The following is a 16,793-nucleotide window of genomic DNA, read 5'->3' on the forward strand; positions in this document are numbered from 1 at the left end:
CCACACTGGGATAGTACAACAGAAACTAATTTTCATCTTGTCTATGTAAATTGGAATGAGGTAAGATATTTGATTTTCACTATAATTGAGGACTAATAAATGCTCTGCTGTCTCCATTGAAATAAATACTTTAAATTGATCAAATCTCCTAATCTGTTGCATGAAAATCATCGATTTTGGAATAAGGAGTGTACTGAATAGTAAATGTCAGATGATTTACAGAATTGTATCTCAACATAGTTGGATATATTTATAAACAATGAGTACATCATCTATACTTATCAGAGGAAGGCCCAGTGAGATACAGCAGATTGATCAGTAATCCCATACCTGCTTTTAAAATACTGAAAAATCAAATGCATGTAATGCTCCAATAGATGTAGGCCAACATGGGTGCACAAATTCTAGCAATAATTTCATGGCTCTTCAAACACATTGCTATGCGAGCAGAAGGACAACCTATTAGACAAGATACGGATAGGGTGGTTCCTGACCTTCTCTGGCAGTTTTTACAGGTTATCTAGGGCCTCATAGTCCCTGCTTATTCAAAAAAGACAGAAAATGGGGCATGTTCCTGAGTGAATTTCCATTTACCACACTTGGAGCAAGACACGCAGTTAGGCTCACTGAGATAAAGTAAATGCACTAATTGTCAATTGACAGAAGGGTGTCCAGCTTGGATACAGACCTCAGAGGTAGAACCTGTAATCTTTATTTGTAAGTATTGTTAAGCATCTCAAGCCTTAACAAATCAGGTCTGGAAACAAATTTCAATTTGTTGATACATTACTCACTGGTCTCTATCTACCGCAGTAAAAAAAACCACAGAGTCACAAATAGTCCCCACTATTCACAATGCCCATACTCATGACAAAGACAGAGATTGAGGTCTACAAAATCAAGAGGGGTACAGACAAGGAGGATAGCAAGAAGCTTCTTCCCAGAGTAGGGGACTCAATCACTAGGGGTCATGAGTTCAAAGTGAGTGGAAGAAAGTTTATGGGAGATATGCGTGGAAAGTTCTTTACGCAGAGAGTGGTGGGTGCCTAGAACGCGTTGCCAGTGGAGGTGGTAGATGCAGACATGATAGTGTCTTTTAAGATGTATCTGGACAGGTACATGGATGGCCAGGGAGCAAAGGAATACAGACCCTTAGAAAATAGATGCTAGGTTTAGACAGAGGATCTCAATCACAACAGGCTTGGAGGGCCGGAGGGCCTGTTCCTGCGCTGTAATTTTCTTTGTTCTCATAGCTCCATGGCTTGTCCAATACATGCAATGGTTGGTACAAGAGGCAGCATTAAAAACATTAAAAATGTACTGTTCAAAAGTTAAATCCACAAAGTTCTTAGAGGTTGAGTTACTGCTGCTTCCTTATTGAGACGCAACTCCCAAGTTTTTTTTAAAAAATTCACTTGTGGCCAGCATTTTTTGCCCATCCCTAGTTGCCCTTGAGATGGTGGTGGTGAGCTGCCTTCTTGAACTGCTGCATTCCTCCTGCTGTGTGTTCACCCACAATACCATCAGGGAGGGAATTCCAGGATTCTGACCCAGCGACAATGAAGGTACAGTGATATATTCCCTAGTCAGGATGGTGAGTGGTGTAGAGGGGAACTTGCAGTCGGTAGTGCTCCTACGTATCTGCCTTTGTCTTTCTAAATGGAAGTGGTCGTGGTTTTGAAAGTGCTGTCTGAGGATCTTTGGTGAATTTTTGCAGTTCATCTTGTAGATGTACACACTGCTGTAATATAAGATGCAAGATTCATGCATTATTTACACTTGTGCAGATTCATGTTTTAACTTCACTCAGTTGACCCACTTAAAGTGTAAAAATTAAAGCTGTCCTGCACAGCTTGTTATTGAAGATCAACTGATCATTTCCACCGGATTTCAATATTAATCTGCACAAGCCTCATGGCCTAAAGTTACACCCAATTTCAGGGGGTAATCACAGCAAATGAGTCAGTCTGGCTGAACATACTGAAATCAGACCACTTGAAACAGTTTAAATGTTGCCTTCGAAATTGACACATATAGTATGAGCAGATGGTTGGTGCCATGTGCTTGATATAGCTAACTAACAAGGATAAACAGGGATGGCAGAAATGGCAGGGAGTGCACCTTCTTGAAGCTGCCTGCCTCTGTGTTTGTTCCAGTTCCACTGCGGATGTTCGATCATGACTGGAAGACTGCTTCAAATGTTCCGTTTTGTGCCTACGACGAATACGACTGTCATCAGTCCTTTCCAGAACAATGTCATCTGTGGTCTTAGGGCTGCCAATGTCAGAGAAATCGGTTTTACTCTGAAAAATATAAATAATCCTTGTCACATTTCACATCGAGGAAGACTGTCCACCTGGCTCTGCAACATAAAATCCCCACAGTATGCAAGCAGGCTATTCGGCCCATTAAGCCTACACCAGCCCTCTAAACAGAATCCCACTCGACCCATGACCCTTACACTATCCCTGTAGCCCTGCATTTCATATGGTTATTCAACCTAGCTTGAATATCCCTGGATACTATGGGAAATTTAGCATGGCCAATCCACCTAACTTGCACATCTTTGGATTGCAGGAGGAATCCAGAACGCCTGAAGGTAATCCAGGCCAACATGGGGTGAATGTGAAAACTTCACACAGACAGTCACCTGTGAGTGGAATCAACCCCTGATCTCTGGGGTTATGAGACAGCAGTGCTAACCACTGAGCCACAATGCTGCTCCAAAACATGCAATATCAATGACACACAAAATGCCTTTCCTAAAAAAAGGGCTGATACACCTTAACAATGACTGTGGACATAAATTAAGCAACTGCCTAGAGAGAGAAAGACAGTGAGTGTCAGTGAGTGAGAGGAGGCAGAAAGGAGTGGCGGGGGGGGACGAGAAAGGAGTTGGGGGGGGATGAAAAAAGGAGCGGGGGGGTCACAGAGGGTTGGGGGAAGAGAGAGAGAGAGACACACAGACAGACACACACACACACACACACACACACACACACACACACACACACGGGGGTGTGGGGTGAGGGAGAGAAGTAGTGACAGGCAGAATGTCGCCTCTGAAGGAAATTTGAACAACAAGCCTTCAAAGTTGCAGCGAAGAGACAGGCAAGATCTCTAGTGGCTACTATGGTAATGAGGGCACTCTTGTGGAGGGTTTCAATGTCCACTATTAAGAGCAGCTTGGCAGCAGCACTACTGATTGAGCTGGTTGAGTCCTAAAGGACACAGCCCACTAGACTGCATCTGCGGCAAGTGGTGAAGGAAAAACTAGCTTGACCTCATGCTTACCAATCTGTCTGCTTCAGATGTATCTGTCCATGACTGTGTTGGTAAGAGTGACCACTCACCTCATGGAAACAAAGTCCCACCTTCACATTGAGAATACCCTCCAGCATGTTGTGTAACACTGTCAACATGCTAAATGAGCAGATTTCGAGCTGATCTAGCAACTCAAGACAGGACATCCATGAGGTGCTGTGGGCAATCAATGGCAGGAGAATTGAACTCCAGCATAATATGCATATAGCTTACTCAACTATTACCATCAAGTCAGGGGATCACCTCTGGTTCAACGGAGCATGATTACATTGGTTCCTTTTAAAGCACAGGTTCATTTGGTTGGGACTTGAGGTATCCACAAGGGAAGAAACCCCTTCTAAATTAACCTTGCTGTGGCCAGGTGGATGGGTGAGTTAATTAAGGAGGAGAGTCAGGTCATCCCTCCTCATCTAGGACCTTAACAGTTTTGGAAGTCCCACCTGAAACTGTAACAAAATGGGAAACCTCACCCAAGATCTGGTTTTAACCATTACAAGCATTGCATGCTCACCAGCATATCCCAGAAACTGCGTCGGCCTGTCTTGCTTGTTGGAGTGGTGGATTCCGAGTTGCCAGGGGTGGACGTGGAAACAGGGACAGGACTGCTTTTACTTCCAGTCATACTGCTAGAAAGGGTAGTTGCTTCTTTAATCTCTGACCCTGACCTGTTAAGTCGACCTAACCATTCACAAACAAGAATGAAATATTAAGAAATGCTTGGAGTATGCAAGTTTTAATATTACATTGACATCAATAGCAAGGAAAGCAAAATACTGCATCCATGCTGGAAATCTGAAATAAAGACAATAGCTTTTATCTTAGCACGTCTTGCAGTACCTGCTGAGTTAGAAACAGAGTGAACATTTTGAGCCTGATATGACTCTTATATTAGACACAGAGTCATAAAAGCGAGACGATGGCATAGTGGTTTTGTCACTAAACTATAAAGCCAGAGACAAGGACCAGAGTTCAAATCCTGCAATGGCAGATGGTAAAATTTGAATTTAATAAGAAATATCTGGAATCAAGAGTCTAATGATAATCATGAAATTGATGTCGATTGTCAGAATAAACCATCTGGTTATTAGTGTCCTTTAGGGACATAAACTGCCATCCTTGTTTGGTCTGAACTATATGTTATTTCAGGCCCACAGGAAGTTGAATTTATGTGCACTCTGGGCAATTACTGACAGGCAATGGCTGCTGCCCTAGCCAGCAATATCCACATCCCTTAGGTGAATAAAAAGAAGTTTTAAAAAGGCTCAGAAATAAAACGGACTCTGTTTCTCACTTCACAATGGCACTGTGGATGTTGAGGGAACTGGTAACACATGAAGGAGTCCAAAAGGGACACGATTCAAAAACAACAGCATGCTTATTCAAAGTCCATATTTGAAATGCCTTTAATCACTAAGCTTCTAAGCTTAGGTCTAAGCTTCAGGCCGCATATCTTGATATTTTTATTATGTCTCAGCATCCAAAGAGTATCTTAAAAGTGTTGAGGGAAGGTATTTTGAACACGGTGAATAGGTGGCTGATCACCAATGCTGAAATGTTCTGGGATGCACTCAGTCAGAATTATAAGATCAGAGAGTTCAGAGGAATTGAAAGGATGCTACACAGATATAGAGAGGCAAAGCCATGAAAGAAAAAGGATATTTTTTTTTTAAAATATGGAAGTATAAGCAGATCAAGAACCGATGTAGATCAGCATGAACAGGAATATAAGGTTAACAGGATTTTAAATGGAACTGCAGAATTCTGAATTGAAACTCAACCGAACGCACATGAACCTGCAACCCAATTTTACAGAGAACATTTTTCTCATATCAGAAAACATTCACACTGCTCTGCAAAAAGGACAATACCTGGTTATCACAATATTCTTCCATTATTTTGTAACAAATTGATGTATGAATTTTAAACTTTTACCATTTGTGTCACATTCTGGCATGCCCATTACGGGGCAGTAGGATTCCACACACAGTGGGCATTGGAGCATTCGAAATTCCATAACAACATCACAAAGAGCATGACGAAGACCATTCTGAAGTTTTTCAGTAAGTTGCAACAGACTGATGTTTCCCTGCTCCCAGATGTCAAAACGTACAAGGGTGTTGGGGTCTGAAGAGATAAAGCAGTGATTAAACTCTGCAGTTAAGAGGATAAGCTGTACGATCAATCTAAGGATTGTCAGTTTTACCCACATTTTGTGAAGTGCACCTATGCATTCACATGCTGTACACCACTCTCTTGGGTGAACTGGCTACATCTGAATGATCAATGAGGCATGTTAAATTATACTGCTGCTCAGATACCACATTGCACTCTGGGAATGAGAGCCCAGGCATGATATTTGTAAAGTGCCAACTGTTGTTGTGCATTGATAAGTGAAGGTTGGTTGCACTAAGATGGAAATGAGCCAAGGCAGTAGCTCTTTTCAAAAAGAGGACAAAGACAAAATCAGTTTACAATGGACCATCTTAAATTAGTGAAGAAGAACATAATGCATGAAAACTAACAACGTATAAAAACAAACCTATAACTAGGATGGTTTCAAACTTGTGCCTTAACTAAGTGTCCTGACATTTCTGTGAAAGTGATTTTCCAGTGAATATTGGAAAACTGCACAGTGTGATGTACCTCACCAGCTGGCACATCTTTCGTTAAAATTCTCCTTGAAGTGGTGCTTAACAAGCCCATGGTATTTGACTCTGGGCAAGCTTTGCAAGTGGAAAGGAATTGGTGTAGTTGGAGAGACTACAAAGTGGATTTGTCGTCACGAAAACAAAACTTGCATTAATATCACAAAGGGATCAGTCAGACCAAATAGAAAACTGTCAGAAGCAGCTTGTGAGTCAAGAGAAAAGGACAGGAACGCAATGGGTACAAAGTCAAAGACAGACACAATGGATTAGGATTTAGCGCTAATACAGAGAACGTGGACATTTGGGGCAAACAATCTAGCCCCTGTGTTATAATGCTGATCTATGTTTGTGCGTCTGGACTTAGAAACAGAATACAAATTCCTAAAATAACAGTGTACACTAAATTTTGGGAACAGTCAAGAAACTGAAGTGGACAGATGTAGTTGAAACTCAATACATTGAAGTGTTACAAATCAGTTGAAAAGAGCAATTTGCATGAACTGTACAAATACTGTCAGAGAGACTGAAATAGATCCAAGAGTGATGTTAACTTTAGAGCAATCACACTATGCAGTGTACAGGTGAAGCTGTCATGCTAAAAGTATATAATGCTTTGAATAGTTTGACCTCAGCAATCTCTGCAGACCACATTATGAACACATAAAAATGATGCTGCCAGAAAGATGTGATGGTCCATCAAGCAAACACCACACCAATGACGCTTACAGCGCTTCTTACCTCATTTCACCAGTCCCTCTTCCAACAAGAAATAGTCTACTATCTTCAATGGAGTTACTAAAACACAACAGTTTGTATTTATTCTGTCCCTTTAATTTGGTGAAATATCCTAATATTGACTTCCTTACAAACATCATCCTGTGAATCAGCAAAGCAAAAATCCAACAGGACTGGCTGGCCACACAGACATTGAAGTTACATGATTAGTCTGAGATTGGATATCCAGCAGAAAGCAGCTCACTTCCTGACACCCAAAGCTTTTCTACGAAGCACAAGTCTATCATAGAATATTTGTTGAGATAGTCTCAGTTCCAACAAAATTCAAAAAATGTTGCACCATCCAGTCAAAGCAATTCACTTTAAACATTCACTCCCTCCACCATCAGCACATCATGGTTACTGGGTACACCGTCTACAAGAAGTTCTGCATCAATTCTTCAAGGTTTCTTCAACTGCATCTCCAAAGCCAGAGATCTCTGCCACCTGGAAGAATAAGGGTACCAAGCACATGGGAAAAACACCACCTCCAAATTCCTCATCATCATCATGATGACTTTAACATGTACCATTATTATCTCACCAACAGTGGGTCAAAATCCTGGAACACACACTATAGCACTGTGAGAGTGTCTTCAGTAGACGGACTGCAGCAATGCTAAAGATGGCTCACTCTTTCCTTCAAAAGGTCAGGATCAATGGTCATTAAATGCACATAATGTCAATGACAACCACAGCCCTGAATGTGCAAATTAAAGACCTTCCTTTTTTAAAAAAAAAGCACACATCCAAATCCTGGAAGCAATGCAGAGAATGCCACGAGATTCACCCCAATATCAGAAGACAATGTTGCAAAGATATGTCACAATTATTTGATTTTTCAGCTTTGAGGTCTTTCAGGAAATTTAAAGGTGATAATATTAAAGCATAAAAAGATTCTGTAGAATACGAAGTGTAAGCTTCAGTAGTTTGAGAAAACAATGACAAGGCAATAGTGTCGCCGAATCTGTAATCCTTGTAATTTAGCCCAGGCAAATGCTCTGGAGATACAAATTCAAAGTCAACTACAGCATTTGGTGGAACTTAAATAGAAACAATAAAAAATCTGGATATGAAAGCTGGTCAAAGTAATGGCGACCACAAAACCATCACTGATTCTTGTGAAGGCACATCTGGCTCACTAATCACCTTCAAGGAAGGAAATCTGCCACCTTTATCCAATCTGGTTTACATGTTGAGTCCAGAGTCTCAACTACCTTGTGACATGGTCTAACAAGCTACTCAGTTCCTGGGCAACAAATCTTGCCAAGTGATGCCCACATTCCATGAAAGAATAAACTAAAATTGTCAAAGTCCTCATCACTGACTCCTAACCACTTAAACATGCCCATCTACAAGCTTTACTTTGGGTTATGATGGAATATTTCAGCACAATTCAACACATTAGCTTGAGTGGTGCCCCTGTCACTCACTCATTATTCGCATTCCTCTATTCTGCATGCTCCCATCAACAATTCATACGGACACAGCAAGTACAATATACAAAACCAGTACAGTAAGGCACCAAGGTTATTTTAATGGCACTCTCACACCTGTGGCCTCTATGCCAACGGCAGAAATTCATGGGAGTACCAACTCTGCAATATTATCCTCCATCCTGACCTTGTCATGTTATATTTCCTTTACTGTCACTGGAAAATTTTCAAATTCCCCATCTATCTCTATTAACAGAGAATCACCATCACTAGAATTACAGCAGTCTAAGGGTGAAGACTAACACCATCTTCTCAAAGCAGACACTACACAACCTTGCCCATTTCACCACCTTCTCAACAACAGTTTGAAAAAATGAAGACTCTGTTCACTGTCTCCCAACAGTTCCTGTTACAAAGTTACAAGAACCAGGGCAAAATCAAACATGTTAAACCTTAACTAAAGCATAATAAGAAATTTTTAATAGTTTGATTGTGCTGTCTCATTCTTCCATCCACCATCAATAATAAAGGTTTCAGCGCAATAGAGTGGATTTTTCTCTACAACGTCATTCAAACTCGGAACAAGAAGAAAGTGCATCCTTGGGCTTGCCAGCAATACTCAAGGGTGTATTTAATTTCCAAATCCTAACTTTCTTCAGGGCATTAAAAAATACTCATACATATCTGTTTGAAATGTAGTGGTACTTACCAGATATTTTTCCTTCAGAGTTGCTCTCATATCGGGAGACAGAGGTCAACTTGTTGAAGTCTGCCTCCTGAATGAGATCTGTGGTAGAATATAATCTGGAAGGGTCTGCTTGCTCTTGTTGCTGTGTTGTCATTATGAGGTTTCCATGTTGATCCACAATAGATAAGGCAATACAGGCAATGCCTGCCATAAACACAGACAAAACAGAATGATTTGGAGCAATAGTGGGATTTGAAGAAGCTCACAAAGTCATATTAAAGCAACTGCATTACCTAAATTTATACAGTGGTTTATCAAGCCAAACTATCTCTTGTTGATATTACTCTCACCTAAATCTAAGAGCTTTGTTTGCTTTGTACAATTATCTTTGTTGACCTTTCAAACATCTGGTACTAGTTCATCCAAAATTTTACAAAAAATCTGGAATGCCAGAGGCAGTCAAAACTCAATCTACGCAGACAAGTGCTGGAAGCATAGGTGCTCAGCTGACACTTCAAATTGGAGGGTTCACATTCTGTCTTTTTATTTGACTCTAATGGCTGGGTTGTAGGGGAATAGGTCTGGGTGGGATGCTCTGAGGGTTGGTGTGGACTTGTTGGGCTGAAGGGTCTGTTTCCACACTGTAGGGATTCTACGGGGTCGAATTAAACACTGGATTCCATGAAAAACGTACATTGAACTACCTAGTGTAGAAACGCATCTCTGGGTTTTGCATGTTAGGAGTCAAAGAATGATCATTGTGAAGGTCAAATAAAAAGAGATTTGCTACCAAGGAATTTCCAGTTCTTGCAGAAGATCAACGTTAACCAAATTTAATTAAAGAAGTGAATGCCAGGTGTATATCAATGCCTACATTAACAGACAACCACACACACGCCCATGCACACACACACATCCACAGTTAATAATGTGTTTATTCAGGAAAATGAAAACTGCAGTTGTGATACAATTGTCATATACAATCTCAAGAGTTATATATTTTGGTAAGTGATTGAATCTTACAAGAAAAATATAATGGAATGATAGAAATGTGGCAGTGAGCATGTTTGAATTAATTTTGTTCATTTCTGAGTGCAAAATCAAGCTCATTTTTAACAACTTGGTAACCTTTAAGTAATAGATACAATATAATGTTCATTGTACCATGAACTCAGTGAAACTCACACCGTATTCTTGTCAAAATGAAAAGCATGAAGAACAAAACAGACTATAAAGTGGTGATAAACAATATTTAAATTGATTTTCGATGTAGCTATGGAAAAACTAAGAGCATAACGGTCAAAATTTTTACCGTCTGGAAAATGTTTCAGAAACTCTCTTTGCTTTTTATCTGCTCGGATTCCAGAGTCCCTGGAAAATTGGATTTAGATTTTTAATTGTCAGGGTAAGCATTACAAGCATGCACCCATTAAAAATCACATTTCATTGAATTCTGACACCTAAGAAACATGGTGTGATTTACCTTTACATTAATGGTTATGTGAGCTGGGGGTTGATGAGCTCAGTAAAATGTTTCAGAAGAGCTACTTTAAATTTTCAGTTCGGAGGCAAAGGGTAAACTCAATGTCTGGGATACATCACGATGCAGCTGTCATGAACACAGCAACAAGCCATCAAGGATAATGGATATACTGGTTAATAAACTTAAGCAGCACAGAATAATGTTCAGCTGCTCAACCAGTAACAGTTTTCACCCCTGGAGTTGAGGTTGGCACAAATGAGCAGTGACAAATGGAATTCCTGAGGGGGATGGGACACTGCTGGCATCATTTGGGCAACAGAGGTTGGCAGAGGAAGTCCTGGTACATATACAAATGCCAGTTGAGGAAGTGGAAATGGAAACAGGCCACTCTGGCATTCAACAAAGTAGCAAGGAAGTAATTCAACACTGGCATCCTCTAAGAAAGGAGGAAGTCAGAAGAGCACAGCAGGGTTTTAGATTGGAAAGAAGGTGCTACCCAAGACAGCAAATGAACTTCAAAGTTAATTCATTGCAAATTACACAATATCAGTGCTATAGGAGACGGTCTCAGACATTTGTAGGGAATCTATGAATTTGCACACTGGTGCCCATAGCAGTTCCCAACTGCAAACATCAAAAATACTGGACTGCTCAATCTGTATGCTGGTACTGAATTTGAACATTATTAAAAAGAAAACATATGGCCAGAACTTTTAATCTTTTTATACAGCCCCTCCTAGGAGTAGCATGAAATAGTTTGCTGAAAAGCGTTGCTCACATTTTTGAGATTACATTGTCTTCGCCGGGTAATTTAAGGTAGACTACATACTTTTCAGGTCTCAATGCACTTTTTGGCCTTTTCAGCAATCGTACAAATGGGGCCCCTGACCTCTTTTCACCTTACAAGCTTAATAGAGAAACAGAATGTAAATCTACCCTGATCAAATCACAGTTTGTTGGGGATCATGCATATTCATGAATTAGTCAATGATTGCCAGGTTCAGATATACAAAGTACTCAATCTAATCTTAATTTGCTCTAGAAAGGTAAAATTATTTGAACAATGATTTGTAAACACAGTTAAAGCTTATTTTCCCTAAATTCAAAATACTACACTTAACAGATGAGACGAGAATGAGAGGGTGAAAGCTACGGAGAAGGGAACATGAACTTTTGAAGCTGTTTTTAGTAATATCAATTTAATATTAAATTATTCAGTATTTTACCATATGCGCAATTTATTCAGTAATTTATTCTGTAATCCAAGATGGAGCCAGAACATGGCAATATTATACACTTTTCAAGATAAGAATGACAATGTTAAATAAATCTAAATGGTAGAGGAAATGAACCCCTTTTTACTTCAGACATCCCAATATGCACTCCATTCCAATTTTCAAATGCCTAATTCCTCCACAGGCTGAAAGATCCCACTCATGTCAGAAGGAAGCTTGTACATTTATACTCGTGAAATGTGTCAAAAGGCTCAGAGAAGAAAGTGAAACACCTGAAAGGGCTAGGCTTCCTACTACCTCAGATATGAAAATAAGGGATCAGCTGTCACTTTAACCTTGCCTTTGTTAGGGTCAGGCTGGGCCTCAAAGAAAAAACATTTGTGGTTTAAAACTGCTGACTACCCAGGAAACCTTATACTGAGCTTTCCCTTGATTTATCTTGGGTCATTTACTGCATGACTAAACACTTTCCTCATATTTACATGCTATATCAAATAGTTAAGACAATGTCTAATTCAAGTGGAAAATCACTTCAGTGTTTTTTAAGCTCTTAAATACCCAAAGTTCACAGCGATTCTACCCAGACTTTGTAAACCATTAAGCCACTGAGCAAGCCACCACCTTAGAAACAGAAGTTTTGCTTCAATTAAAGCTTCAGATATAGAAAGCAATGGGAATACCAGCTTAGTAATTAAGTGAGGGCAAACAAATTCAATGGATTTAGAAGGTCATATTGAACTATAATTATCGGGATGTACAGTATCAAGCAATCTGAAGAATATCAGGATTCTAATGTAAAACATGCAGCAGGGAACAACAGCAGAACATGCAGTATTATAACACAATCTATTTCCTCACCCTGCTCAAACATTTACACACTAAGAATATAGCATTTGCTTTCATACCAAGAGTATAATAAAATACTCAGCCAAAGTGACTAAACCAAGAATGGAAATGAAATGAGATTGGAAATTTCAAGAGTAAACAAAGAAAAAAATAAGCTGTGGGGAAGGATTTTAATAGCATACTGCTGAATCTACAAATTAAGTAATACCTTGGAACTGGGAGGGTGGAAATAGATGCTGCACAAGTTCCACCATGGTACCTACATCAATGAAAAAACATTCATAGATAGCTTGTTCACCTAAAATACCTTCAACACCAATAATTATTAGAGGCAAGGCCCTAAACAGGCTGAACAAGCTCTAGAATGAAAACAAAAACACACAAAAGGCACATAGTAAGGAGATAATGGGAACTGCAGATGCTGGAGAATCCGAGATAACAAAAAGTGTGGAGCTTGATGAACAAAGCAGGCCAAGCAGCATCTTAGGAGCACAAAAGCTGACATTTCGGGCCTAGACCCTTCATCAGAAAAGGGTCTGCTTTTCTGATGAAGGGTCTAGGCCCGAAACGTCAGCTTTTGTGCTTCTAAGGTGCTGCTTGGCCTGCTTTGTTCATCAAGCTCCACACTTTGTTATCGCACATAGTAAGGACATGTTCATCACTGCTGCAATAATCATGTGAGCGTGGATAAGGATGTGTAAGAGAAAGTGGCACAAACTAGAAAAACATCAGGGAATTACATCTGGCTGAGTGGAGTCTAAATGGAAGAGCAAGTTTTTTTTTAATTTCCCCCACAGTTCTGAACATTTTGAACAAATGCACAGTTGAAATCATATTTTGCTCATGCCAAAAATGGAGGTAACAGAAATATTCAGCATTTTCAAAAGAAAAACATGGTAAAACAGTTCAAGGTCACTCCGAGATAGCAAGAACTGCAGCTGTGGGAGTCAGAGTCAACACAGTGTGGAGCTGAAGGAACACAGCAGATCAGGCAGCATCAGAAGCTGATGCTACCTGACCTGCTGTGTTCCTTCACCTCCGCACTGTGTTGAGCAAAATGGTTCAAGGGGTGTTTTGCCCAACTGGCAAATTCTGGTTCTCCTAAAAGTAAGGAAGCATCAAAATAAAAGGGGGCACCGTTAGCACCTGTTGGACAACAAAGAACCATTAGGAACATCCATTCTACATTCTAGACAATAAAATCTTCACTGAAATAGTGGTACAGCTTCAATTATAATGCTGTGATGTATTTAAAAAACTCTCTTCGAAAAAATTTGACAAGGAAAAGTGCAAAAGGAATGAATCACAAGAAAAAATATACCCAACAAAGAGAAAGTGGTGCAGGTTAAATAGCAGCTCATACACTGCCAGGGTTCTGACTTAAACCATGTCTTCTAGGGAAGAAGCACAGATATCTCATTATGATATTTGAATGGGGATGTGCTGTCCCTAAGTGAATTTGTACTTTCTGTCTGTCCCTCACAGCACAGTTGCAAGCTTAAGAACAAGCTACATCTTGGTATCAGTCTATTTATATCATTTTAGGAGACACAATAAGTTGCGTAGATGGAAGCAGGAAGCTACCAACAGAAATAAAATCAAGAGCAAAATGAATTCAATCTGGGGGGCTCTGAGGACACTTATTCTGGGTCACAAATCAGACTATTTTATCAATTTGGAATGTAGACTTATACATTAGAAATAACATAAAAGTGACTGTACATTGTTTTCAAATTTTTTTTTCTTTGCAATTTTAATTTGCACCATGGATAGGTGTTGATTTTTAAGCTTAATTCTTACTGATAATTTGGTTTTCTGCAGAGAATATGTAGATGAATAAAGAGATTTAGCTGTTATATACAGAAATCAATAAAAAATGGTTAGTGCACAAATGCAATGTTAATCAAATTGGCTAATAGAATGCTGGCTTTTATCTGTAAGGAACAGAAATTCAAAGGAAACTAAGCTTCAGTTTTCACCAGATGTAATCTGGAATGCAATGTTCCTTAGGTAATGAATCCCAGGAATGATATACTAGCATTGGAAGGAGTAAAGTACAGAATCACCAGAATAAATCAAGAAACAATTAAAAGGTTAGATTATGAGGATAAATTGCACAAGCTCATTTTGTGTTATCTTGGGTTTACAAGAAGCAAGTGCTGTCTAATTGAGACTAAAATCATAAAGAAATTTCATAGGGTAGATGCAGATAATTTATTTTGGTGGGGAAATCCAGAGCAGAAGAGGATAATTTTAAAGTTAGAGCTGTTACCTGTGAATTCGGAAGCTTTCTATTTCATATAAGTGTGCATCTGGAGCTTGCTTTCCAAAACGCAAGAATTCTGCAATTTTTCACATGAAAATGTTGAGGCGGTGTACAGGTTGTTTTGGAAGAGTTGGGGAGAATTAAAGGATATCAAGGAACATGAAGTAAAGTCAAGTCAATGGAGTACTTTACAGACTTGACAGTAGAACAGTCACAAAGACTGAATGGGCTACTCCTGTTCCTGAAAACAGCCACGAGAGACTGGGGACTCACCCTGAAATATCCGAATCTAGACTTATCAGGATTGGCAGGGGTCCAGTGTAACAAAATTTTGTGAAACACTGCAAGCTATCAGCAGTACTTCAGAGAAAGATATGGGCAAAAACAGGGTGCTCATTTACTGGTCTAACAACATTGGCAAAGGAAATACTTGTGCCATCTTTTCCATTCAGCTGGTCAAATACTGCACAAATTTATTTCAAAATTCAAAAGCAAATCAGCACAATTGTTAAAATGCAGTAACAAGGTTCTTTTCTACCAACTGGAAAATTCATAACATTGTTATCTTATTGTTACCATGGTGAGCAATGTGCAGTAACCATCATATAATTCTACTGTGAAGACTGATCATCAAAATTTAGCTCTCATTTTCTTTTACTTTGAATTTAATAAACATTGACATGCAAGATTCACCCAAGCGGTCATTTAATCTTGTTGTAGACTTCATTAAGTTAAATTTAAATTATTACTGCTATCATTTATTTCTCAAAGGAGAGATTAGAATACAACAGAAAATGGTTAGTTTTTCTCCTGTCCTTTTTTTTATCATGCAAGCAGTTCTGTGGTAACCTCCTATCCATGCCCTAAATCAGCACTGTTTTTCATCCAAAGTTCCGACCAACGGTGTCATTTCGCTCTTATTTCCCTGTGGTGTAATATTTCCTCTTTGTTCTCTTCCACAGCACCTTTAATTCCTTTTATCACTGTAATGGCTCTCTATGTTACCCTTCATTTTCAATCCAATGTAATTACACCTGTCTTTCTTCCCCTTTGATGCCCATGAAGTGTTCATTCTTGTAAAATCTCACCTACCTCGAATAATTACAAACTCCACAAGGCTGGCAGTATCTCTTTTATTTCCTTTTGTCCCAATGAATCTCATCCTTCCAGCACCTGTTCTGGCTATGATAGCTTTGTTTTACTTTCTCTGATATACATCTCCACAACTCTCATGTATTTTGGCCGCACTAATTTTTGTTCGCTCTTGTGTTGCATGGCATTACTGTTTTGTTTTGCCTGCTCCAAAGCATCACCCATTTCACCTATTCTCTTAACGAAAACTTGCTGCACTGCCACTAATCATCCCACAGCACGCAGGGTGTCTCACCCTCTGTCCCTTCTGTGCATAGAGTGTTAGAGTCATACAGCATGGAATCAGACCCTTCGGTCCAATTTGTCCACGCCGACCAGCCATCCCAATCTGACCTAGTCCCATTTGCCAACGTTTGACCCATATCCCTCCAAATTCTTTCTATTCGTGTACCCATCCAGGTTTAAACGTTGTTATCGTACCTGCCTCCACCACTTATTCTGGCAGCTCAATCCATACACATACCACCTCTGCATGAAAAGGTTATCCTTCAGGTCCTTTTTAAATCTCTCTCTCTCTCTCATCTTAAACTTACATTCTCTAGCTTTGGACTCCCCTAGCCCAGGAAAAAAGACCTTGGCTATTCACCCTATCCACGCCCGTTATGATTTTATAAACCTCCAATAAGGTCATCTGAAGTTTAATTTTCTATCTGCATCATCAATCCCTCCCATTATAGTGTAACAGCCATTATCCATTAGGGGCAACATGCAACTTCCCAATGTGACAGAGGATTTTTGATTGTGGGATCAAATCCAATCAAGACTGTGAGTTGATCTTCTGTGAAATTTGCTTCAGCCAATTTACCATTTTACTGGGTGAGAGCCAACAAAAACCTTTAATTTGATCTGAAACTTCAAATCATGGTTAGTGTAGGAAATAAGAAATTTACAAACAAAAATTGCTGGAGAAACTTGTCAGGTCTGGCAGCATCTGTGGGGAA

General features: G+C 39.6%; 1 protein-coding gene across 12 annotated transcripts in view; it reads right to left on the reverse strand.

Annotated features, from left to right (window-relative positions):
• Positions 1-16,793, reverse strand: part of szt2 (SZT2 subunit of KICSTOR complex) — a 238,193-nt gene that overhangs the window by 85,975 nt on the left and 135,425 nt on the right. For 8 of the 12 annotated variants that reach the window (XM_048538804.2, XM_048538805.2, XM_048538808.2 and 5 more), the window contains 5 exons: positions 12,643-12,693; positions 8,892-9,074; positions 5,257-5,448; positions 3,836-4,002; positions 2,122-2,303 (listed from right to left, as the gene is read on the reverse strand). In XM_048538804.2, coding sequence (XP_048394761.2) covers positions 2,122-2,303; positions 3,836-4,002; positions 5,257-5,448; positions 8,892-9,074; positions 12,643-12,693 — 775 coding nt within the window. The remainder of the gene's footprint in view (positions 1-2,121; positions 2,304-3,835; positions 4,003-5,256; positions 5,449-8,891; positions 9,075-12,642; positions 12,694-16,793) is intronic. The other 4 variants (XM_048538813.2, XM_048538814.2, XM_059648025.1 and 1 more) reach the window with 1 other exon arrangement.

Source organism: Stegostoma tigrinum, chromosome 8, assembly GCF_030684315.1.
Source record: "Stegostoma tigrinum isolate sSteTig4 chromosome 8, sSteTig4.hap1, whole genome shotgun sequence".
Classification (NCBI taxonomy): domain Eukaryota; kingdom Metazoa; phylum Chordata; class Chondrichthyes; order Orectolobiformes; family Stegostomatidae; genus Stegostoma; species Stegostoma tigrinum.